Raw genomic sequence first — 23,114 nt, forward strand, 5'->3', positions numbered from 1 at the left:
CCCCCCTTTTAAGGATTTATTCTAGAGGTAATAGGGCTTATTTACCATGTAGCGGGGGCTTATCGAGTGGCGAATAAGGCTTTGGGGTATACAAACTTTGATGAACTAAGTGTGGCAGCCTGGCTACTTTGACTCGAGCTTCAAAAGTAGAATGTGTTACATTGCATCCCGGTGCAAGAGTGGGGCGTGCCACGGTCGTACAATATATTTTGTATGGACCGGCCAAGAGATAGTCATCTCATAGCGCGGGCTCTATTCCTGTACCCCGCGCTGATTTCCCCACCCACTTCCTACTAGTCGATAACGGTAATGGCTTGTCAATAGCATAAAGATAAAGCATCCTACAAGCTAGAGGTATAAAGGCCGCAGGGACAAAGAAAGAGGGTACACCAAAGAAGGCAAAAAAATCAAAGCTAATAGAAATATTAGCATCGGTACACCTTTGGTACGTAATTGTCCTCTTCGGGCCATCCCTGTGGCCTCGAAACCTGCCTGTTTTCTTGATCTAAGATGTGTCTTCCTCCCTGTATGCTCAGTGGAGGGCCGAGATGTCCAAGCGTCACCATCCTTCCCCCACCCCCTTTAGCGTTTACAAGGTTGTACTAACAGACTCCCTTATTAGATTGGGACACTACAGGGGCGTCCACGACCGGCAAGATGAAGGCTGCCATTTACCACTACCTTTTAGCGTGGCTAGGAACGTCTGCATCCTTAATCGGGTCCGCAAGCGCCGTTTCGGCTCCGCAGGTGTGGCCCCCTCCTCAGCACCAGAAACCTAGATCAGAAGGCTTCAAGGTACCAACCACGGCCGCGCTTATCATCGGCGAGGGCACCGACCAACCTGCAATTCGTGTGGTGCAAGACGTCCTCAAGGACGCCGGAATGAAGCGCCTCACCACGGCCAGCGAGGATGAGCGGCTGCCCGACACTGCCCTGCGCGTCTACATCGGCGGCCCGTCTGAGAACTCCGCCTCGGCTGGCGCCCTCCAAGACCTGGGATTGCAGGGCCCCGAGGGGCTGGATCCCGAGGGGTACGTCCTCGGCATTGGCCGCGACTCCCACGGCCACGCAGTCGTTGTGCTTTCCGGTCGCGACCAGGACGGCACATTCTACGCTGGGCAGTCGCTCCGGCAACTCGTTGTGGGACGCGGTGGTAGTTCCTGGCTGCCTGGTGTGGAGGTCCGGGACTGGCCCGCGACTTCAGTGCGCGGCACGATCGAGGTGTTCTACGGCATTCCGTGGTCGACCGAGGACCGCCTCGACCAGCTGGACTTCTACGCGGCTACCAAGCAGAACACTTACATCTACTCGCCCAAGGATGACCCGTACCTCCGGGAGAAGTGGCGCGACCCTTACCCCGCCGACGAGCTTGCCGTACTCAAGCAGTTGGCGGACCGCGCTCGCGAGGACCACGTCCACTTCACCTACGCGCTGTCCCCCGGTCTCTCCATGTGCTACACTTCCGATCAAGATACACAGGTCTTCATCGACAAGTTCCAGTCGCTGTGGGATATCGGCGTAGAGGCATTTGCTATCCCCCTCGATGACATCAAGTACACGAGTTGGAATTGTGCCGAGGACGAGGCCAAATGGGGCACGGGGGGCGCTGCCGCAGGCCAGGCGCAGGCCTACTTCCTGAACCGGGTGCAGAAGGAGTTTATCGACACCCACCCCGGCGCTAGCCGCCTCCAGATGGTGGCGACCGAGTACAAGAACACGACCGACTCGCCGTATCGGACCGCGCTACGCGAGGAGCTCGACCCGCGCATCATCGTCTTCTGGGCCGGTCCAGTGACCGTCGCGCCCAATATCACTGCCGTCGACGCGCTGCAGGCAGAGGAGGTGTTTGGCCACGACATCCTGATCGGCGACAACTACCCGGTCAACGATTATGTGTCAAACCGACTGCTACTTGGGGCCTACACCGGACGCGAGCCCGGTGTCACCGAACACGTTGTCGGCATCACAGTCAACCCGATGCCGCAGGCTCACCCGTCCAAGATTGCCGAGTTTGGATCCGGCGCTTTCCTCTGGAACAGTCGAGCATACGACGCCGAGGCCACGTGGCTGGCCGCGCTGAAGTACCTCGCGGGTCCGGTGTGGCGCGCCTTGAAAGTGTTTGCGGAGAACAACTACTCCTCCGTCCTGGATGCACGCGAGTCACTAGTCCTAACGCCCCTCATTGAACAATACTGGCGGTCCTACCAGACCAATGCACGCGAATTGAGCAAGCGTGCCCGCGCGCTGTCCGAGTACTTTGACCAGATGGCCTCTTGCCCGTCACTGTTAGCGCATGGTATGGACAACAAAGCATTCGTCGCGCAATCGCAGCCATGGCTCGATAAGCTAGGACTATATGGCGAGGCGGGCCAGACCGCGTTGAAGATGCTTGCCGCACAGCAGGCTGGACACACGGACAAGGCGCGCAAGGAGCGCCAAACGCTCAAGGGGCTGCGCTCCCAGCTCGACAACATCACGGTGATTGCATGTCCGCTCGGCCAGTGCCGACCTGTTCACCCGGTCGTCGCGCAGGGCGTCATGGAGCCGTTCCTCAACCGCACCGTGGAGCTCAGCGATAGGTGGCTAGGCCTCGACAGCTCGTCAGGGACCTTGATCTAGAGGATCAGTGTCAGGATCGTACTCCATGCCAGCTTGTGTATTGCCAGGAGGGGCTGCTGAAGCACGGTTCGAGTTCCGGCTACCGGAAAGGGCAGAATAGAACCATTCGACCTTGTAAGGGATAACCTGGCTTCTAAAAACACGCGTGCCTGTACCTTATCCTATATCTGTACTAAATGTAACGTTCGTTCTAGTTTCTTACTGTCTCAGAATGCCAATTGTACAAACGGATGTGAATCGGTTCAGATTATTTCAATAGACATTTCGGCAGTGGAAAAAGAATAAAACATCTACTTACTTTACCCTCAAGACCTAGCCAAGCTGAAGACCTAGAAGGCTGGCAGGAGGAATGGTAGCATTAGGATGTAATGTCGCGTGTAGCTCAAGTGACTACTTATAGAACTGTTCTACCATCACAGGGACATTATTAGGACCATTGTCCACGAACGCCCCTCTGTCTATTTTCCGTCTCCTACCCAGCCTATTAGACTTGTTATAATATTTCGCGCACTTTGAAGCCTGATATTTCTCTGTTTCCTTGTGAGATACACCCCAAGCTCATCAAATATACAGGTCGTTGAAAGGCCCTGTCTCCATCTCCGCCACTTTGTAGGTGGTTAAATTCAATCCAATTCAATTCATACTTGGTGGAGCCTGAATAGGGTGGTCTGGTTATGCAGGCCTTTATTAAGGAAGGAGAACTTAAAGCCAAAGCACTATTAACTCTATCTTTATACATACCTGCCGTGTAGGCTTTATAGATACACTCAGTAAACGATTCTCGACCCCATGCTGTCCAGTATTGGATCCGGGGTTCTGGCCCTCTGCTGGGCCTCTGAAGAGGTAAAGCCAAGCTTGGAAGCTCCCAGGAAGGTGTCCTGTGTGACTGGTACCGCCTCGTGCGTCACTGGGAGGACATCAGCTCCTGACGTAGGAATGAGAATGACTCGATCGGCTTCCTTGTCTTCTTCGGGGCTAGATTTCGATTTGCTCGCGGCATTTGGAACCATGTCGGAGTCAATTGACTTGAAGTACTGATACAGTCAAAGAGGCTCTCGTCAGAATGAAACTCAACCTCGGCAAGGATTTGAAGTGGAAAGAAGGGAAATCTGTCAAGGACTTACTTTGACAGTTTTGACTTTCAAGTCCAGCGTAGCTTCCTCATCGACAATAAGGGTAGCGTACCGATGGAGCTGCAGGCAAGACAGCGTCCACATGTGATTGACGCCCTCTTCGACACATTTCATCAAGGCCAGGGATTTGTGTGCGCCAGTCACGAGAATCAACACTTCTCGAGCCTATTCGTGGCGTCAGACAGGCTATTCGGTTTGTTGACAGGTATATACCCATTTTTAGGCATCGAGGGAAATCTTACATCCATGACTGTCTGGACCCCGACGGTTAGTGCTGAGCGAGGCACCTTGCCCGCGTCTCCATCGAAGAAACGAGCATTGGCATTGATGGTTTCCGTGGTGAGCGCCTTTATCCTCGTCCTAGACTGGAGGCTGGAACCCGGCTCATTGAACGCCATGTGGCCATCCGATCCCATACCACCTAGAAAAAGCTCTATCCCTCCAGCCTGGATTATGGCTTGTTCATAGGCTCTGCACTCGGCATCCAGATCCGGGGCATTTCCGTTGGGAATGTGAATATTCTCCGGTCTGATGTCGATATGGTTGAAAAAGTTGTCAAACATGAAGCGGTGATAGCTTTGCTCGTGGTGAGGCGGCAGGCCAACGTACTCATCCTGTGTATTCCAAGTTAACCGCCAGTCTCTCTCCTCTTGGCGTGGGGTTTCCGTAGTAGTACCATGTTGAATGTGACGACATTTTGAAAGGACAGAATCCCTTGCTTGTGCATGTGTACAAGGTTTCTGTACACGAGAAGCGGAGTGCTGCCGGTTGGCAGACCTAGGACAAACGGTTTACCGGGGGTTGGGCTGAATTGGCGTATTCGATCTATGTACCCCGACGGGGCTCATTAGCATCTGTACTCGCGAGATGTATCGGATAAAACATGGCTCAGGCAGACCGGCGGATAACGTACGAGCAATGTACTCTGAAGCAACCCGACAGACCTGCTCATCGTCTTGGCGGATGAGGAGTCGCATGGTGGACGAGTTTTCTAACGAATTTAGAAAAGAGATTTGGTGTACTCTGATGACCTTGTGCTATGCCCAGCTCCGTGAACGAAGATAGGACGACAAGTTTTCTGTCTATAAACTACATGTGTCTGGGGAATTGGAGTAGATCCGACTTTCTATCCCAATGGCCGAATCTGGATCTCGGTCCCAAATTCGTCGGCTGCATTGGCTGAAGCGGGAGTCCATGTGGGGCGTGTAACAGTGACACCATCCACTCTGATAAACCTTGGATTGTACAAGGCCCACTTGTGTGACGGTACAAAGGGAAAAGCTCCATCGGATATCGCAAAGGCCTGGAGGCGAACCTTCGAATGTGGACAAAGTGTCTGATAAGAACGAGACCCAGAATCTGGGAAACTGTTATCTTGCGGGGCAGGAAGCCACGTGCTGCTACCCTGTTCTGTCTAGAGAGGCTATATCTACGTCCTTTCCTGGTTCCTTTGACATCCAAAATCAACTCAATTGAGCACGACTGTCAGCGATATACGACTACTAGATAGCCCAACACCCAAGATGTCCGCACTAGCTGAATCCAAGGTGGCCGATTGCGTCAACACCCGTCCGGCGGACGATCTAGGTTCTGCGAGGCCTAGGAGATGGCTCTACCGGACATGGAGGATTGGACCCTGGACAACTACCTACTACGCATCCCCTCTGACGCAAGTCATCCTCGTGTCTCTCCTCTGTTTCTGCTGCCCGGGCATGTACAATGCATTGTGAGTCTCCACCAGATTCGAGTCCCGAAGTATAAGCTCGACTGATTCATTGTTGTTCTATTCCAGGACTGGGCTTGGAGGAGGAGGCCAGCTTGACCCTACTGTTGCTAATGATTCCACTGTGGCTACCTACTCCACCTTTGCCGCTGTTGCTTTCTTCGCCGGTACCATCCACAACAAGCTTGGCGTGCGTAAAACGCTAGTAATGGGAGGGTTCGGGTATGCCGTCTCGGTTTCCTCTTACATCTGCTACAACCACACGGGTAACAGAGGATACGTCATCTTTGGAGGTGCCCTGGCTGGCTTTTGCGCGGCGCTCTTGTGGACGGCTCAGGGTGCTGTCGTCATGGGCTACCCGGCCGAGTCTGCCAAGGGGAAGTATATCAGCTTAAACTGGGCTATCTTCAATATGGGAGCCGTGATAGGAGCCTTGGTAAGATAGCATTCAAACTCACAAAAACATTTTGTGGTGCTAGGAGACTATGGTTTGCTGACTGTACATTGTTCTGGCTAGATTCCTCTCGGCATGACGATAAACGGGGCAGGAAGTAATGTTGGGGATGGCACCTATATTGCCTTCACCGTGATTATGCTCGTCGGCACCTGTTTAGGGTTCCTCCTTGTCAAGACCTCCCTTGTCATTAGAGAGGATGGCTCACACGTAGAGCTGCCTGCGCAGCCGTCGTGGAAGAGCGAGCTGATTGGACTCTGGAAAACACTGCGCACCGACATCTTTATTATTTTCCTTTTTCCGGTTAGTCACCACCTTCTTCTTGCTATACGTGCCAGGATACCTATTCTGATGCAGCTTCAGATGTTCCTCTCCTCCAACTGGTTCTATACATATCAGTTCAACAACTACAACTTGGCGAGATTCAACATCCGCACGCGGTCACTGAACAACGTCATTTATTGGGCGATGCAAATCATCGGATCTTTCGTATTCGGATACGCTCTGGACTGGAATCGCTTCTCCCGACCGGCCCGCGCTCGCGCCTCCTGGGTCGCACTCTTCCTCCTAACCATGGCGACTTGGGGCGGTGGCCTGAAGCACCAGATCGGGTTTGAACGAGCCGACGTCAAGCCCGTAGCAGAGGAGCGCATCGACTGGACCGACCCCGAGTTTGCCCCTCTGTTCGTGCTCTACATGTTCTGGGGGTTCTTTGATGCCGCCTGGCAAACGTGCATCTATTGGTACATGGGCGGATTGTCGAACAGCCCTCGGAAGCTGTCCATCTACGCCGGCTTCTACAAGTCTATTCAGAGCACCGGCAATGCGATTGTTTGGCGCCTCGATACTTTGCTCGTCTCTTACACTGTCATGTTCGGGCTTGCCTGGGGGTTACCCGTGCTTGGTCTCATTTGTTCGGTGCCCATCGTATGGTTCAAGATTAAGGACCATACAGCTTCAGAGGAGGTCATGGTCGAAGGCCGGGAAGAAGAGGTTTGAGGCAGCAAGGATATGTCAGTACACCGGCGGTTCCACTGTTACACGACTCTTTGGGTTTATAGTAAATTAGTGTCGGGCTACAACCTGATTCATTGATACAAGTGACTTGTCTAAGATACAGGATAGTAAATATTGTTACATGATACTAGTCTATATACTTCTAAATACATGCATGCTCATTGCAAACATGCCCTACTAAGGCTTTGTCAGTCAGGGGGTGACTTAGCCTGTTACAGCTCCACGAGAGAACTCAGCCATAGCCAAAGATGATGCATTTATATTTGTTAGAACAATAAAGCTATCTAGCTAGGGAATCACTAGATGTAGCTAGATGACATGAAAGAAGACATGTAACATATGCGTGCTAGAACCTTCCATGGAAAACAAAGGAATAAGGCTTCCAACACGGCCCCTAGCACACATGGAAATACTTGAAGACTATATAACCCTCCTCGTTCCAAGCTTTCCCACCTTGTATATCCTTGTTCGGTCGTTAGTTGAATTAGGAAGGAGAGGCTGTTTAATAAAGTGGTTTTAATTGCTTTGGAATACATAAGTTGTTGAGGGGACCTTCAATTTCCTAATCCACACCCGTACAAGGGCCTAAAACCTTTAGCACCTTCCCACGCTGTGCATATTCATCACCGGTTTCATTACCTCCATCGTGGAGGACTTGGTCATTGCCTCATACTTCTTGATTGGACTGGATTGGATGGTTTATCAGGAACTCGGAATCATCCCAGCAGACTCTCGAGACACAATATCTCCCGACCTTGATTCTAGGATCCTCAACATATATTTTTGTAGGCAGTGCTATATTGTAGATATTCGAGGCGTGCTTTTGCCTAGCTGATATATGTGGCGCCTGGATGAACGGACGATGCCACGAGAGGATAAGTACGGGATCTGAGTGGCGAGCAGCAAGAATCAACTAGGTGAACATATAGCACGATCCAACACATTCATATTGATAGGTATCCGTCTCTGGGTATCTGTCGAGATACTCAGCCTTCGAATCGACAACATGCTCATCAAAATCTGGAAATGCGGTCCAGTGAGTATTGGATTCTTGCCTGATCAACAAGGCCTTGCAAGAACCTGGGTAGGCACACATAAAGGCATACCAGCCGGTATTGATGAAAAGGAAGAGAAAGAGCGAATAAACCCCGAGTCAAGATGGGCGAAAGTATCAGCGTGATCATTTAAGCAGAGGGACTATAAAAGCTTCATAGTCAGTGAAAGTTATCACAAGTATCAATAGCAGAATAGTATATTCTCTTGCGCTTATGAACCAAGATAAGCGCGTTGTGGGCTACCAGAGTGCCACTAGAAGACTTATCGCTCAATCTCATAAGCAAGAAGGTTTCACGTCCACTGCGTCATTCTCATGAAAAGACATGGGATAGTCCACTCTCGGAGCTCGGAGCATTATGGCAGGGCTAATCTAGGCAGGGAGGCTTGGGAGCTCCAGTTAATCCAGGTTCGAGACCATGCACCCTAAACCTTTCTCTCGACTTCTATGGGATTCTCTAGCTTGATGCGTGATTGAGTACCTTGAGGTCAAAATTGGACATGATACTTAGCCTTAAGGAGCATGTGAGCGCGCCATCCACAAGTCAGTCCCGGCCAGATTCCATCTAGCGGACCTTTCTAGAATGTCCTTTTGATTGAGACAGGTCCTTGTTGTAGTAGTTGGTTTTAGTTAACTAAAACGGCAAGAGAAATATGAGACATTAGTTCTGGCTCAATTCGTACATAAGGTCCAAAAGTAGGGCCACAGCGGCCATGAAGATGTATCGCAAGTCTGTTTCCCTCTCACAGGCTTGTATAATTCTATTAGCGCTTCAACTTCTCCGAGCAGCAAGCGCCATAGCCAGCCGTCATCAATGTTCTAGCCACCTGAATCTGAACAAAGAAACAAAGTATCCAGGTTTCCACTACTGAAGAGTGCCATTTCCAGGTGTTCACGCTGCAACAAGCAGCTACTTTCAGAGAGAAAACAGAGTATTATTGCGCGCAAGTCAAACTACTCCATTATTTGATCATCAGCAAAGAACTGGCTTTGAGAAAGTCACCATGTAGGTACACGTGGTACCCCTGTAAAAATATTTACAGCTGATCCAGCGAGTCAGCGAGAACGAGCAGTGCAGAGTCAAGTTAAAGAAACAGGCTGGTGGCGTACTAACCTTGGAAGTCAGTGACGAAGTTACGAAAGTTGAGTATGGGTCTTTATATGAGACGCTGACACGGTCTTTGGTCCAGATTGGCCAGTACTACTAGAAAAGTGAGGTCCATCGTTAGATCATCCACATAACGAAGAAAGACAGGAGAATTGGAGCTCGATGAGTTGAATTTCTGGTCAGTCCTTGCTTCTTCTGCCGTGGTCGCTTTCGGATTTTTCATCCGATTTATGGGGAATTCACAACGATTTGAACAATTTTACTGTTCGAAATCCCAATCACAGGTCAGGAGGCAGCAGCGTTATTCTGGCCACTTTGCGGGGAGCATTTTCGCGTGGTGGACACAATCTCGGGGGGAGTGGAGAAGGGCCTTTTCTGGCCGATGGCTCCAGCGGTCCGCGACAAAATGCGGACAAAAAGTTCAAGCACTCTTGCTGGAAGATGACCATGCTTTATCCTGAGTCTCTCTCCATGCTGCCAACGACTTTCGATTATCGAGTCTTGATCTTGTTATTATTGAGGAGGGTAAAGCTCAGTCGCTGACGCGGCAATACTCGGAAGGATTCGCCTGGCCATGAAAAAACATTTGCTAGTGCTGTCCAAGCATTTGAGAGCCCACGAGTGAGATTATGAGTTCGCCGATTAACAATTCTTCCAACCGAGCTTCGTCCTCGTGCGGACTCTTTTGCGACCCCTGTGGAGAGAAGACTCTCAATGCGATAAAGAGGAAGCACTCCGGCCTCGCCACCGCAGCTAACTACTAGCTGCGGTGAAAGGGGGCTCAAGAGATTTCAGAGAATGGGATAATGCTTGCTCATCTTAATTTTTGCGACACAACAAAACTTTAGTCCTCGCTCCTTCCGACGTGCATGAAGGAAAGGAGTTCGAAGTCGGACACGAAGACAATCGCGAAGTGGGAAGTGCTCAACAAGCAAGTGTCTGCTAAATAATAGGTCAGTTGGGCCAATATTTGGCGAGTTGGCGCACACAGCCGTCGAGTCTGGAGATCGATCTCCAAGTCAAGATTCTGTTCGGGCTTCGGAGTAATACCGAACCAAAGCATCGTGCCATTGGTGGTGATGGACGGCGGGAGATTCTATTTTCGAGCAAGGCTTCTTGGCCAGCAGCTTGGATCGAATCCTGGACCTGGCGCCTCTGGCATTGATTCGACTGCAGCGACCAGGATGTGGAATTAGGCTTCGACGGACTTGATCTCTCCATCAATGAGACTTGCGGGGAGAATGGGTCAACATGCGACCAGTGTTTTACCTCCGCATCGACTCCGAAATTTCCCCAGGAACTCAAATCTCGCCATCTCAGAATTCTTCGACCTTGATCCTCCCTTCGTGACTCTCGCAACTTCGTTACCGGATGAGTTCGACGAAACTCGACCCCGTGTCCAGCACAGGCGAAGACCGGGGGCGTGAGAACCAGCAAACATGGCCGACAATGATCCCTACGTGTCGATGGCGACTTATTTTGAGTTGAGCTGGTCAATTCTGAGTAGCATCGGTCTGTTCGTCACGTTTGTGGGCATTTGGGCGATCTTCATCACAAGACCCAGCCCATTGACCTATATCCCGATTATTGTTTCTGTTTCCTGCTCCATAGCGAACGGTGCTTGCTACTATGCCTTCTACACCGACTATGCCACCCGGAACAGAGCCGCCGCGAGCGGTATTGCTGATCTCTTTTGGCTTGTAATGCTATCACACCCGCAGTCACCACTATGGACTAACTCATTTCGTGTGAAACAGGTTCAAGAGGCCGGCCTCTCCTTCTACAGTTACCAAATCCTGATTCACACCCTCCGCGACACCTCACGCAGGATATTCCTCGCCGTATTCTGGTTTTTCATGGTCGCCTTACTCTCCCTCCGCATCGCAATCCTCGTCTTCAGGGTTCTAGAAATCAACAGCGGTTCCAGTACCCTAAATTCTACCGGCCCCTATCAACACCAAGTTGGCCGCCTCCATGTCGGCTACTTTACAACCATCGCCCTCGTCGAGACTTGGAGCTCCTTTTTCCTCATCCGACTCTTGCACAATGCGTACCGCGTCTCCCCGAAACTCTCTTCCACAAGACACGTCTTCCGATTCCTTCTTCGCACGACTGAAATTCGGGTCGCAAGCCTGTGTTTTATTGGTATCACTCGCGCTGTGACATACTCCTGGCAGGTCACATCACAATCTGCGACCACCGTGGCTGGGCAAATCGATCGGTTCGCGTATACGATGGAATGTCTTTTCCCGCTCGTGATGTTGTGAGTCTGTCTAATTCCTCAGTATGCACGGACCGTGAGATTCTAATACTCAAATCGATCAGAATTGACATCTTGGCATCTAAAAAGTTCAGCGCCGGCACGCAGCTCGAGTCATTCTCGGCATTCGACCCGGCTGTCTCGCCCATACGGTACCGGAATATCCATACCCATACTGAACCCCTCCCACCGGTTCCGCGGCACACGGCCTGGATTTCTGCGAGGCGAGGGTACGGCTCTACGTAGGATCCGTAATGGTTCTTTTGATGGTTATGATACCCTTGGGTTATGATTTGCTGCCGGGTTGAAGGCCCAAGCCATGGCTTATATTAAGTGTTAATATGTACTATTTTAATACAATAATATAATTGACAGGCACACCCCCCTGCATTGTATAGATTATCGAAAGAATATCGGCCAATGCGACTGCGAAATGTGACCTTTATTGTCCGGAGGTCCTCCGCCTGTGCCACGTGCTGGTACCTTCCCGATCGCTCAACTAGGTTAGTCTACCCACTTCCCGCCATCCTCCCGAGTTTCATCGATTGACGTATCCATTGGAATTCCACCTGCAGGGCCCGTTCACGATCTCACGATGGCCGATCTGCGTGCATCGGGTAGATCCTGATCTCATTCAGGTCATTGACTGCTTGATATATATTCTGATATCTACCGGCTTTCGAGTTGGACTTGACGAGCCGGCAGCTGATGCTTCGTTCCTGGATCAACACCACGGATCGAGCGGTTTCTACCATGGTATATGCTGCGGATCAACCATTGAAGTGTACAGGTTAATCATATGGTTATTATCTCGATTCTAGATCATCATTACTGTCCCAAACGAGGGGATTTCTCTGGAACATTCCAACGCGGCTTTGCTTCCAAACACCTGCCAACATACAAAGGACCTCTCTCTCTTTTCGTCGCATATCTTCCCGTCTTGCCTTATCTTCCTAACGTATAATCACCTCCGATTCTCACTCGTCATCTTGATAACCACCGTCTTCATAATGTTCGCATTCTGGGCAAGGATCAGCTTCTGACTACTATTCTCGTCATCGACAGTGCCCTTCCGCCTCTTGGATGTCGATTTTGACACACTGGGTCCCCTCCGCGCATACACATCGTCATCTCGGGACGTCAACTCGATTGCACCGTGGTTTGTGCCGGCGGCGCTGGTGAGGGTACGGCGGAAGTGCGACTCGCCGTTCTGTAAGTTCCGTAACCGGCGTATGGGGAGTTTGAGGGGCGCTGGCAGCCGTAGGAAGATCCTCTAAAGATGCGATGGAAGAGGGGGCGGAGGGAGGGAGCGGACGCGGAGATAATTGCGACGTTTACTTTGATCTGAGACCAGAGGAGAATCTGAACGGTTAGGTTGGGAACCAATTACTCGGTGAGTTGTGTAGTGGGCTCTTGCACTTACTTGGACTGCGTCTAACGATACGTCTTCTGTTCTGTCGCGGTGTACTTGTAGAGAGCATTGAGCCGGGCAAGAGACGCGGCGGATGCAAAGGTTCCTGTTAGGAATATTGCAATCAGAGCATCTGGGGCATATTAGCGTTGGTTGTTGAGGCGGAGCATGCAGGTAAGTGTACATTTCCTCCGTCGGTGCAGGTTCGGCTTCATTAACTGGGGCAGAGGCATCACCAGGACAACCAGGCCAGTGAAGATGGTTATAGCAGCTGTTGAAAAGTAGGTCGCTGGAAGATTCTTGCAGCCCTCGGGGAACACATGTCCCATGCGCGCCACGGTTTGCTGTGACATTCAAAAGCCTATATTCAGTCAGCAATCCTCCAGATGATGGATAGAGATGAGTGCTCACATTAGCAAAAAAAAATACAGGCAATCGTGTGTATACAGCCACGAATATGCCCACCGCGATGACCTGCCTTCTGAAGTTCAGCACCTCGAAAATCCGATAGTACTGCGCCAGGATTCTAAACTTGACCAGCCCGACTGTGATCGGGTAGACTAGGCTGGTGGGCATACCAGTGCTTTAGGGTGGGGACTAGAACTTGGCCCAGCACGGGCGCCAAATCGGACAAATGCTGGCTGAGGGGGTCAGTTCCTCAATTCATTGCCTATGACACCAGGGAAGTACACGCACCCTGTACCCACGGCGATATGAAACCCATTCATGACACCCATCCCAATTGTGACTGCCAGCGCAGCCACGATGAGATAGTCATCAAGGCCAACCTTGTGAACGCGGAAGAGGCGGCAGTACAACCGCAGTGAGACAGTGGCTGCCGAGAGGAATAGTAGTAGGCCCACGACTCTGAGGAACATTGGCTGCAACGAACCATTGCTAGCCGTGATGTACGCATTGATTCAGTCCGAGCAGACGATGTCGAGACCACTGCATTTGCGAGCAGTGCGTTCTATTATTTCCCTCCAGAAAACACGACGGGAGGAAAGTCCACAAAGGCGTTGTTTGGCCAAATCTTCTGAGCGCGGCTATTAATATAGGTCCATGGAACTTGAGTTTCTGATGGTCGCCATTCATTGGAGATTTTTGATTATGTGCCATTCATTGGTAAGGTAGGTAAGGACAGTTGACCCAGAATCCATATTCCAGACCGTGGTTACAATCTGATCGAAAGTGTACGATAACTGTGCACCTCGTTTACTTCTGGCCAAGCCACTACATTCTTTCTTGCTCTCCTCTGAAGAGTCAGTGAAGACTGGGCAAGTGCCACGCTATTGTTGACCATGAGCATCAATGACTTGCCTTGAAGTGGACAGAACGGCGTTTAGGCTTCCGAACACGGCATCCGGCCAATCTACCGACATCTCCTCCTGCAAACACTCAGGGCGACTTCCATCTCGATTGGCTGCAGCTTCTCCCGACTCCATACCAAACCTTGGAGGACCGGTTTATCTTGTCGTATATTTCTTCGCATCTTTGAGGTGGGCCCCGAATCTCAATGCAAAATTTGCCAAAGCAGCGCTAATTCAGGCTAATTGACTCGCAGCACTCTCATCACATCGGGGCATCCTTGTATCGAAGCCGGACTTAGGGTTTCGAGGCTCATGCCGAACAAGTCATGGTCGAGAAGCCCCCAAATGAACACGAAAGTTTGCCTTAAAAAGACGGAGCTTTATCCATATGGTATTGGAATTTCTTCACTCATAGCTCAAAGTGTTTCATACAAACTTTCAAGATGCATCTTGACAAGCATCTCATTTCATTGGCTTTCCTCCAACTTGTATCGAGTGCCGCCGTAACGTGTAGTAACCCCACTGTCCGCAAAGAATGGTAAGCCCCTCATTTGAGCACTTTTGACTTCAAGGCGACTGTCAATGCTGACTTTTCACCCGTAGGAGAGAACTGAGCCATCAGGAGAAGAAGGAATACCTCGATGTCCTCCACTGCTGGACGACTGTTCACTCCATCTCTGGCCTGGACGGTGCCGTCAACCGCGTCGATGATTTTCAGGCTGCTCACTCCGACCAGACCCCAAGTATCCACTGGGTGGTAATTCAATTGTCCATATCTGTTCCTTTTACTGTCCATCCCGCTGATCACAGATCTCTCCAGGGTCACTTCGCCCTCTGGCATCGATACTTTGTCGCTTCCTACGAGAAGGCTCTTGGGGAGGAATGTGGATACGCTGGTGCCCAGCCGTAAGTAATCAACTTTTCTGTCCTCCTCGGGAGAATCTCAGATGAAGATCGCGAGTAGATTGCCGTAGAGCAGAAGGCCGGTATGCTTGGTGCTGACCCCGCTGGTCCTCTTGCAGATACTGGAACTGGTCGCTGGATGCCTCGACGGACATCGAGTCCACTGCCATCGAAGATATCCTCTTTGAAAGTGATATCTTCGATGCGTGCCACGGTTTTGGTGGTAACGGCGCCTATGTTTAAATCACCAATCCCCCTGGCAACCCGTTTAATTTGACCGGCCGCACTGGCGGTGGCTGCGTCGAGACAAGTCCCTTCACTGCCGACAAGTTTCAGCTGCGTCACGCTGGCGGCGGCTGCCTCAAGCGTGATTTTATTCCATGGACCATGAACACTTTCGCCCAGCAGAGCCTGGTCGACCACGTCTAGAGCCTGCTCGACTATACCTCGTTCGCTCGTGCCCTCGAAAACATTCCCGCTTTCACCGAGCCTAATATTCATGGTAGCGGGCACTTGGTGTCGGTGGTGTTCTTGGGACAATTGGGAACCAATATGAGAGTCCTGGTGGTACGTTCTTTCTCTCTGTTTTCCTCATCCCTTGCCCATCTTTTCTCTTTGCTGATAAACACACATCTAGACCCCCTCCTCTACCTTCACCACGGGCAACCTCGACCGCATCCTTTAGGAATGACAACAGCAGACCTCGAAACACGCCTACACCAGGTCGGCGGCCCCATCGAGCCCATGGACTACAGCGGCGCAAACGTTACGCTTGACTTTACTGTGAATATTGGTGCGCTCGCCGGAGACGCGACCCTTGAGCAGCTGCTGGACACCCGTGACGATGTTCTTTGCTACACGTACAACACCGCTTAAGTATATTAACAACATGTCTTCATTTCTTAGAAATCCTTCGAGTCTTCCCGATCTCTGCATGACTGCATGACTGCTGGGGATTACTCGATTTGCTTCCAGGAGGCCTCGGCGATTGGTGCTTCTTGAATTCATGTGCGTGTCTCCGCTTGTTTAATAAGATATTTGATATGCCTCTGTTGAGTTCATCTTTTCTGAGAAAAAGACTAGCAATCATATGGCTAACCGTTACTGGCTACCACTTTGTCGTCGCGTTTGCCGATCTTCGGCAGTCAGCTCCTGACACTGCATTCGTAAGCAATTTACGCAAGACAATGCCAATACATATTACTTCTATGTACCTGAAACAATATGTTGGTATCTTCCCGACGCTGGGCGGACCATTATATCAGAGCAATATCTTCCAAGTGGCAGGTCTGGGATTCCTCTCGCAACCCATGTTCTAGATCTTTGGTGGAAAATAAGATGACAGTCTCACAAGGCTCAGGGCACGGCTCCGGCTCACGATCAGAATCGTGTGGTGGACCATGATAGTGAGATCCGCTGGAGGTCCTGCTTAGTATATTGGCATCTCGCTGGAGGAGCATCGACGAATGCCCCATGGTCTCTAGTCTCCGTCACGGAGTTCAATGACGAGGACATGGATGAGAGCACACGAGTAACGCAATGCCTACTGCTGGATATCAGCCAGCCGTGGACTTGAGTAGTCGGTTGACTAGAACTTCGAGCCAGCGCCAGCCAGCCAGCCAGCCTTGGAGTTGAATCTTTGACGATTCTGTGACGGGGATTATGCAAGTGTGGAAACTACCTGTCATTGTGGACGCGAGCCCGTCGACCTCCCCGTTCCAGGATTGCCATATTGCCCATATCCCGAGACGTGTGCGCCGTGTTGCCGATAGCATTTGCTTCATGTCTGGTTTCTCTATATTGTCTTATCTCTCCCTATCTATTATGAATATCTTTTGGTATCCCGATTCTCAAATATCAGTCATCAACAGCGACAGCTATGGGGCGGCGTAATTATCAGCCGCTGGACCGTTCTAGTGCCATACTGTACCTATATCTACTTATCCTTGACTGCGGCCGTCAAAATCGAGCCTTTCGAAGTCTTGAAGATCAGGCAAATGGTACCTACCTCGCAAGTCACCCATCTAACACCTCTTGGCTTGGTCTCCCAATCCCATATAGAGCGAAATGATCCCCAGTCAAGCCTCTTCTCGCCTCTGCTGTTCACTTTGGGCCTCCCTTTCTCTCTCCTTTTCCCTCTCCATGCTCAAAAAGCTAGCCAAGATTCCCAAATCATACATCACCTTCAGACCACCCGCAAGGATGAACGACGCCCCAAAAACGCCTCTATCAGCCAAAATACCCGTAACCAATGGCCCCAGGCTCTGTGTCGATGTCTTGACCACGTTTATGGCGCCCATGATTGCCGTCCGTTTGTCCGCGGGCAGTGCGGCAGCCAGGAAAGCCGAGCGCGGCGCCGAGTCCATGTTTGAACTGCACGAGCGGAGGATGAGGAATGTAAGCGCTAGTGGGAGGGAGTTGGGGACGGGTACTAGCATTAGGCAGAGAGCGGAGGGGAGGTGGGTAAAGGCCATTGTTTTGATGTTGCCGATGCGTCTTGCGAGAGAGGTAGCGATGAACATTGATGCCGCAGCGATGATGGATGTTGTGAAGAAAATGGAACCGAGGGTGCCTTCGGGGAGGAGGAATTTGCGCTTGAAGAAGTAGGTCATCCAGGTCCTGTTTTATCGTTAGTTTACTCGACGGGAGGCGCTTGGGGAGGAACTGAGGAAGGAGCGTAGGAACGTACAAGGAAGCAAGCCCTGAAGCAAATGAGTCCACACCGAAGAGGATAAAGAGACGAATAACAAGCGACGCAAGTTTTCGATCCCCAATGAAGGCAAGGACCGATTTCCGCTCAGGCTCCTGCTGCTCCTGCTGCTCTGCAGGTCTATCAAGCAGCAACGGCTGAGTCTCGCCACTCTCATCGCCCTCAGTATCCTCTCGGCTCGCCCGTTTTGAAGTCTTGGTCTTCACCTCGGCTTCGACTTTCTGGCTCATCGTCACGGAGAGGAGGAACTTCAGGGCTCCGATACCCGCGTACGCAAAGAAGATAACCCGGCAAGCAGGGATGAACTCCCATCCCCTCTCCGTCTGGAGCAGATTGACCGCCCAACCACAGGTCATCACGCCAAGCGCGGCACCCGCGGTTCCGAGAAGGGTATACCACAGGAGGATATCGCGGAGGAGCGCATCAGGGGTGAGGTGCGCGAGCGATGACTCCTCAACTGCTTTGAAGGGACCGATTTCGTTGCCGCTTTGCCTGATCAGCTTCGGATTCAAAAACATAAAGTCTCTCAGTTTGGACAGAACAATCAAAAAGACAAGACGAACCTCGGACTAATAACTCCCAACACCGCCGCAGCAAGCAATATCCAGAAATTCCCAACAAGCCCAAAAATAACACCACTGCCGACCATCAGCGCCGATCCCAAGGCCAAGACCGCACGGCGGCCTATTGAGTCCGCAAATAGCGTCAAAAAGAAGCTAATCGCTACATCGCCAACAAGCGTCAGGGTCATGAACAGACCAATACGGTCGTCGGAGATGCCCAGCGCAGAAAGGTAGGAGGCGAGCACAAGCGTCGAGCCGCCGTATGCGAAGAAACGGACAAACCGTTGCGCGCAGAGGAATTTTGCATCGCGTGGGGAATGCCACAAGGAGATCAGGCCGAGTTCTTGAGAGGCCTTAATGTAAAGCGGTGTTGGTGGTGAGTCTGGGCCTTGAGTCATGGTTCCGGCTCGGTGGGGACTGCTACTGCTCTATAAGAGAATAGAAGTTCTTATATAAGGATCTAAAGAGCCAGATAATATGCGGTTGTGTGTACACTTCCACAAACGTGCATGAGTCTGAGATACAAGATGCGAAACAATTGCGAGCGAGCGATGAAATATGAGCCATTGCCAAGACTTGTATACTCGGACTCGGCGTTCGCCCAGGTGTAACGTCGTACCATTCTTACAGCTTTTCTTACAGACATTCGCACGTGAATACAGGATACATACAAACAGTATCGAGCCAAGCCTCGGGGATACGCGATGGATACGCCAAATAATACTATTTATTCCGACGCCACTCGGAGTTAACATCAAGCCATTTTTCATCGATACTCATGCTCATATGATTTTAAATTAGCAATAATCCTCCGGCGTGTATGCCGGGTAAACGCGATCCACATTGCAAATTGAGGGCGTGTCGAAACCCGGGACATAGAGTGGCGTGGCTAAAAGTCAATTTAGCGATCAAAGGCATCTCGCAGCGTGTCATCCAAGGAACAGTAGACATCATGAACATACAGTCGTCTTCTAAGTCCCTCCTCGGGCTTCTAATGACACTGTCCAGCCTCCCTGGGACCATCAATCTTCGCTGACACTCGAGCTCCTCATTCACGTCCCCACGCAACCAACCAGTTCCGATCCATACTTTGATACGCACCACGCAACTCGCATCCAAATCATCACAGTCACTGCAGTAGTCCTCATGCCGTAGGTACTTTTGTAAGTAAGGATCGTATATGATCTCGCACCGCTGAAACACGCCCGGGGCAGAGGCGAATGTCACGGGGTTCACGTAGGTTCCGAGACCGCCGGGGATGCGGCTACGGTTGCCGCAATTGTACGCAATGTTTGGACCTTGGTCCTCGTTGGCGGAGATGCCGTAGAAGGTGTGGGTTATGTTTGGGAAGATACTGCAGGGCAGGTTGGTTTTTGGTGGTTGGGAAGGGAGTAGAGTCGCAGGAGTAGAGATGGAAGCGAAGGTGGAAGAGAAACTAGAGGTGAGAGCGGCGCCAGGGCCAGAGAAAGAGATGGTCATCGTAATAATTAGAACAGCTGTGATTATCACAATGCCAAATAGGCAATCAAGACATGGTGGGAGAAGTTTCCTGTGGGAGGCAAAATGTAGTCTGGGTCAGGTGGATAAAATGAAACTCTATTGAAGCAGTATCCCGGCCTGATGAATCATCGTATAATTTGCACCATTATGGCGTAAGCCACTATAAGCTAAAATCCGGCATTACAGAGCAAATCAATCCAGAGTACGATGTATATCCAAAAGCATATCCATAAATCAATCATAAGTCATGTACCACAAAATCACAGCACCATCTTGAAGTTGGGATCGCGATCATCGTTGTACCCCTCGTACTGGGCGTATTTGCCGTTCCTCTTGTCTCTGTTGACCTTGGCGCAGTAGAAGACGTTGAGTAGGATCCTGCACGCATAAGTGAGCTGATACGCCTTGGGGAAAGGTACTTACATGAACCAAGCAAAGACCAACAGGCTCATGACTACTGTATGGCCCCGGTGATACTGTGGCTTGTCCTCGTTGGGATAAATGAAAGCTGGCAAACGTTAGTCCCATAACAGTGTGCATAGGGCAAGTGAATGGGGAAGTAGCGTACTAGCCACAAATCCTCCGCAGTTTGCAATCGCCAACTGCATTCCTGACGTGGTCGCCCGCTTATAATGCCCCGCCGAGTTGTTCGAGTTCCAGACCAGGATACAGGGGACGCTGGCATACATCCCTGTCGCCATGAGGAAGGTCATGCCGTACTTTATATGTGCGTCGCTGATGTTCCCAATTGCAGCATACCCGGCGATGGCGATAGGAAGTGTGAAAAGCATGAGGACTCCTCGAAGTTTTAGCCGGTCAGAGAGGAAGGCCACGACAACTATGAATATTATGTTAGCAGGCAAAGCAAAAATTAAGGCAAGGTAAAAGGACTGTACCTGTTAAGCCAGCGGCCACGGCGTAAGGAATCACAGTCCAGAGCTGGACTTGATTCGCATCCGAAGCGAATCCACTTTCGTCAATGATAGTCGGGAGCTAGACATAAAACGTCAGAAAGTGGCCATCAAGATGGAGTAAGCATCTTACGAAAAGTCCAAATGAGTACAGCCCAGACAGAATAGCAAAGTACGCTGTGGCCGAAAACCACATCTGCGGGTCCAAGAGTCCCCTTCGCACTTCGGACCACCTGAAACTGTCTTTCTCGTCTTCCAATGCCCTGCACCTCGTCAGTGCTCTGTCCAAGAGCAGGTAATATGAAGGGAGGCATACCCCTGGGCAGAAGGGCTGTCAAGCCTGATCCTTTCGCATGCAAACTTGCGCTCTTCCTCGGTCAAAAAGGGAGCGGTTTCGAGGCTATTAGGGAGACCAAAGTAGCTGGCGACACCGCATACAAATGTCTGTTTTGTCTTCATTAGAGGTAGCTCAACTAAGCGCGGGTGGTTACTCACCAGGAGCCCTTCGATGATCATGATCCAACGCCACCCTTCTAGACCTCCCCTGGGACCGATCTCTGCTAAACCGCGAGCCAAAAGGCCTGGTGAATGATCGTTAGTCTGCACACCTAAAAGAGAGAGGAGAACCATATACCCCCGAAAGCGCCTGACAGTGAAGCAGCAGTATAGAACAAACCAATCCGAAGAGCCAAGTCGCCTCGTCTATAAAAGGATGAAAGGTACAACACCTTCGCAGGTTAGCGCGCGTCCTTATAGACAAAATGAGGTACATACCATCCCAGGCAGTAATCCACCCTCGGCAATTCCTAGAAGCACACGGACTGCAACAAAACTGCCAAAGTTGCGCACAAAACCCAGACACATTGTAAAGATACCCCAAATTAATGTAAGCGCAGGGAGCCAAATCTTCGGTGATGCCTTTTTGATGATCAGATTGCTCGGAACCTCACTGGTTGCAGAGCACGTCAGCAGACAGGGGTTTTGTGCTACGATCGGGTCAAGACAACGCACCTCAGGATATAAAAGAGATAGAAAACGGCGAGTCCAATATCGTATTGGTCATTTGTGATGTTGAGGTCGTCCTCCAGACCCAGGATTTTTGCATTGCCCACGTTGGTTCGATCGAGAAAGGAGCATAAGAAGAGGAGTGCGAGAATTGGTAGGATTCTTGCTCGCTGTTAGCACATATATTCCAGTCTTGGTTGTTGTGAGCTACCTCGTGTCCAATTTGAACAGGATTCGCCGGGTTAGCTTCTGCTCAGCCTCGAAATCACCCGTCTCATTCAAGACCTGTCCTTTGACATCGTCGCTCATCTCTGTTTGGGGCTTGGAGTCCATGGTTGCCGTATATTGTCGAAAAAAACAACCAACTAGGCACTTGCTAAGGCAGAGGGGACAACTGAAAGAAGAGAAAGACGGGGGAGGAAAGGAGGGGAGGAAAATAAGACGAGATGACAGCAAAAAGCAAGGTGAGCAGCTCAAAGGGGAGCTGATCGGCCCTTACTTCTGTCGCCGATCGCCAGCCGTGGCATCTCTTGGACTCTTGGGGGAAAATTGCTTGACCCCGCATTCGACGGAGGCCAAGCCAGGCCCCCAGATTGCTTACCCCGAAGCCAAGATGCGGTTGGCGGGGGAGCTCACCCATTGTTATCCAATTATTCGCCATCGATCAGTAATCGGCCTCTATTTCTGGCGCCGTGCGCCGTGCAGTGTCTCCGGTCCCTCCGGCCTTCTTCCTGCCTCCCCGGATTCTCCTTTTTTATTTGCCCCAACGACTCAACGTGGCACGCTTGGCGGATGTCACGTCGGAGTCCCTCCGGCACCAGCACGCTCTCCAGGTTCTCAGTAATGTGTGGATGACTGAACTCAAACAGTCGAGTTTATTGGTTGTCAATATCCACACCACCCAATTTGGCATTGATATGTTGGCTGGTATACCTGTTCTGGCAGCTTTTGTGCTAACCCGTGGACACCCTGACTGACTGATTTACGCGTATACGCACACGCTCAAACCCGCTTCAAACAAAAGCGAAACCCAAGTCAGACGGGAAGCGAAACCCACACACCTCGTACCATCATACCGAGAACAATAATGATGTCGAGTCGAAATAGCTGAACCCATCCACATACGTGATGCCATAACCAACTGATTATGGAGTTGAGACATTAGGGGGGTAGTCGGACGGTATGGGGATCCCGGACAGCCAACAAACCAATAGACAAGGCGATTCTCCAGATTGCAAAATTTTGCTTTGCTGGTTGTCCGAGATCCCCATACCGTCCGACTTCCCCCTAATGTCTCTATACAGCGCCGAGCTCTTCGGGATATGCCCAATTTCTTGTCCAATTCGAATGTATGATAACACGAATTCGCTATCATCGTCCAATAGATGTCTCTGGTGTGTTGCTTACAGTACTAGTATCGGCACCAAAGACGG

The 23,114-nt window shown here is 50.9% G+C and overlaps 9 protein-coding genes across 9 annotated transcripts; 4 read left to right on the forward strand and 5 right to left on the reverse strand.

Moving 5' to 3' along the window:
- Positions 1–657: 657 nt before the first annotated feature.
- BJX68DRAFT_271428 (beta-N-acetylglucosaminidase-domain-containing protein) lies at positions 658–2,619 on the forward strand (the record flags this gene model as incomplete). Its single annotated transcript, XM_071046945.1, has 1 exon — positions 658–2,619. The coding sequence occupies one exon, from the start codon at positions 658–660 to the stop codon at positions 2,617–2,619; it is 1,962 nt and encodes a 653-aa protein (XP_070894236.1).
- A 767-nt stretch (positions 2,620–3,386) lies between these two features.
- Positions 3,387–4,869, reverse strand: BJX68DRAFT_278872 (glucosamine-6-phosphate deaminase; the record flags this gene model as incomplete). The annotated part of the gene is made up of 5 exons (XM_071048619.1): positions 4,666–4,869; positions 4,429–4,577; positions 3,995–4,366; positions 3,744–3,917; positions 3,387–3,653 (listed from the first exon to the last, which is right to left on the reverse strand). The coding sequence occupies exons 1-5, from the start codon at positions 4,727–4,729 to the stop codon at positions 3,387–3,389; spliced, it is 1,026 nt and encodes a 341-aa protein (XP_070894237.1). The 5' UTR covers positions 4,730–4,869.
- Positions 4,870–5,275: 406 nt separating this feature from the next.
- BJX68DRAFT_258321 (major facilitator superfamily domain-containing protein) lies at positions 5,276–7,154 on the forward strand (the record flags this gene model as incomplete). Its single annotated transcript, XM_071043515.1, has 5 exons — positions 5,276–5,478; positions 5,545–5,911; positions 5,993–6,232; positions 6,293–6,895; positions 7,143–7,154. The coding sequence occupies 5 exons, from the start codon at positions 5,276–5,278 to the stop codon at positions 7,152–7,154; spliced, it is 1,425 nt and encodes a 474-aa protein (XP_070894238.1).
- A 3,093-nt stretch (positions 7,155–10,247) lies between these two features.
- Positions 10,248–11,744, forward strand: BJX68DRAFT_246171 (uncharacterized protein). The gene is made up of 3 exons (XM_071041609.1): positions 10,248–10,808; positions 10,866–11,371; positions 11,434–11,744. Exons 1-3 carry the CDS (start codon positions 10,548–10,550, stop codon positions 11,612–11,614), a joined length of 948 nt encoding a protein of 315 aa, XP_070894239.1. The 5' UTR covers positions 10,248–10,547; the 3' UTR covers positions 11,615–11,744.
- A 588-nt stretch (positions 11,745–12,332) lies between these two features.
- BJX68DRAFT_271432 (uncharacterized protein) lies at positions 12,333–13,657 on the reverse strand (the record flags this gene model as incomplete). The annotated part of the gene is made up of 6 exons (XM_071046946.1): positions 12,333–12,619; positions 12,808–12,912; positions 12,964–13,123; positions 13,209–13,257; positions 13,358–13,420; positions 13,476–13,657. 6 exons carry the CDS (start codon positions 13,655–13,657, stop codon positions 12,333–12,335), a joined length of 846 nt encoding a protein of 281 aa, XP_070894240.1.
- An 875-nt stretch (positions 13,658–14,532) lies between these two features.
- On the forward strand, positions 14,533–16,104 carry BJX68DRAFT_278882 (uncharacterized protein; the record flags this gene model as incomplete). The annotated part of the gene is made up of 7 exons (XM_071048620.1): positions 14,533–14,627; positions 14,693–14,846; positions 14,910–14,995; positions 15,112–15,229; positions 15,299–15,415; positions 15,482–15,559; positions 15,716–16,104. The coding sequence occupies 7 exons, from the start codon at positions 14,533–14,535 to the stop codon at positions 15,866–15,868; spliced, it is 801 nt and encodes a 266-aa protein (XP_070894241.1). The 3' UTR covers positions 15,869–16,104.
- Positions 16,105–16,645: 541 nt separating this feature from the next.
- BJX68DRAFT_246175 (putative MFS transporter) lies at positions 16,646–18,775 on the reverse strand. The gene is made up of 4 exons (XM_071041610.1): positions 18,266–18,775; positions 17,682–18,188; positions 17,001–17,611; positions 16,646–16,942 (listed from the first exon to the last, which is right to left on the reverse strand). Exons 1-3 carry the CDS (start codon positions 18,661–18,663, stop codon positions 17,071–17,073), a joined length of 1,446 nt encoding a protein of 481 aa, XP_070894242.1. The 5' UTR covers positions 18,664–18,775; the 3' UTR covers positions 16,646–16,942; positions 17,001–17,070.
- Positions 18,776–18,876: 101 nt separating this feature from the next.
- BJX68DRAFT_246178 (uncharacterized protein) lies at positions 18,877–19,834 on the reverse strand. Its single transcript, XM_071041611.1, has 2 exons — positions 19,228–19,834; positions 18,877–19,154 (listed from the first exon to the last, which is right to left on the reverse strand). The coding sequence occupies exons 1-2, from the start codon at positions 19,742–19,744 to the stop codon at positions 19,063–19,065; spliced, it is 609 nt and encodes a 202-aa protein (XP_070894243.1). The 5' UTR covers positions 19,745–19,834; the 3' UTR covers positions 18,877–19,062.
- A 191-nt stretch (positions 19,835–20,025) lies between these two features.
- BJX68DRAFT_278885 (putative MFS transporter) lies at positions 20,026–22,191 on the reverse strand (the record flags this gene model as incomplete). The annotated part of the gene is made up of 11 exons (XM_071048621.1): positions 21,893–22,191; positions 21,688–21,843; positions 21,451–21,625; positions 21,311–21,404; positions 21,172–21,257; positions 20,993–21,120; positions 20,810–20,939; positions 20,662–20,758; positions 20,334–20,603; positions 20,189–20,273; positions 20,026–20,143 (listed from the first exon to the last, which is right to left on the reverse strand). The coding sequence occupies exons 1-11, from the start codon at positions 22,012–22,014 to the stop codon at positions 20,026–20,028; spliced, it is 1,461 nt and encodes a 486-aa protein (XP_070894244.1). The 5' UTR covers positions 22,015–22,191.
- Positions 22,192–23,114: the final 923 nt, after the last annotated feature.

Source organism: Aspergillus pseudodeflectus (assembly GCF_044049435.1).
Source record: "Aspergillus pseudodeflectus strain CBS 756.74 chromosome Unknown BJX68scaffold_62, whole genome shotgun sequence".
Classification (NCBI taxonomy): domain Eukaryota; kingdom Fungi; phylum Ascomycota; class Eurotiomycetes; order Eurotiales; family Aspergillaceae; genus Aspergillus; species Aspergillus pseudodeflectus.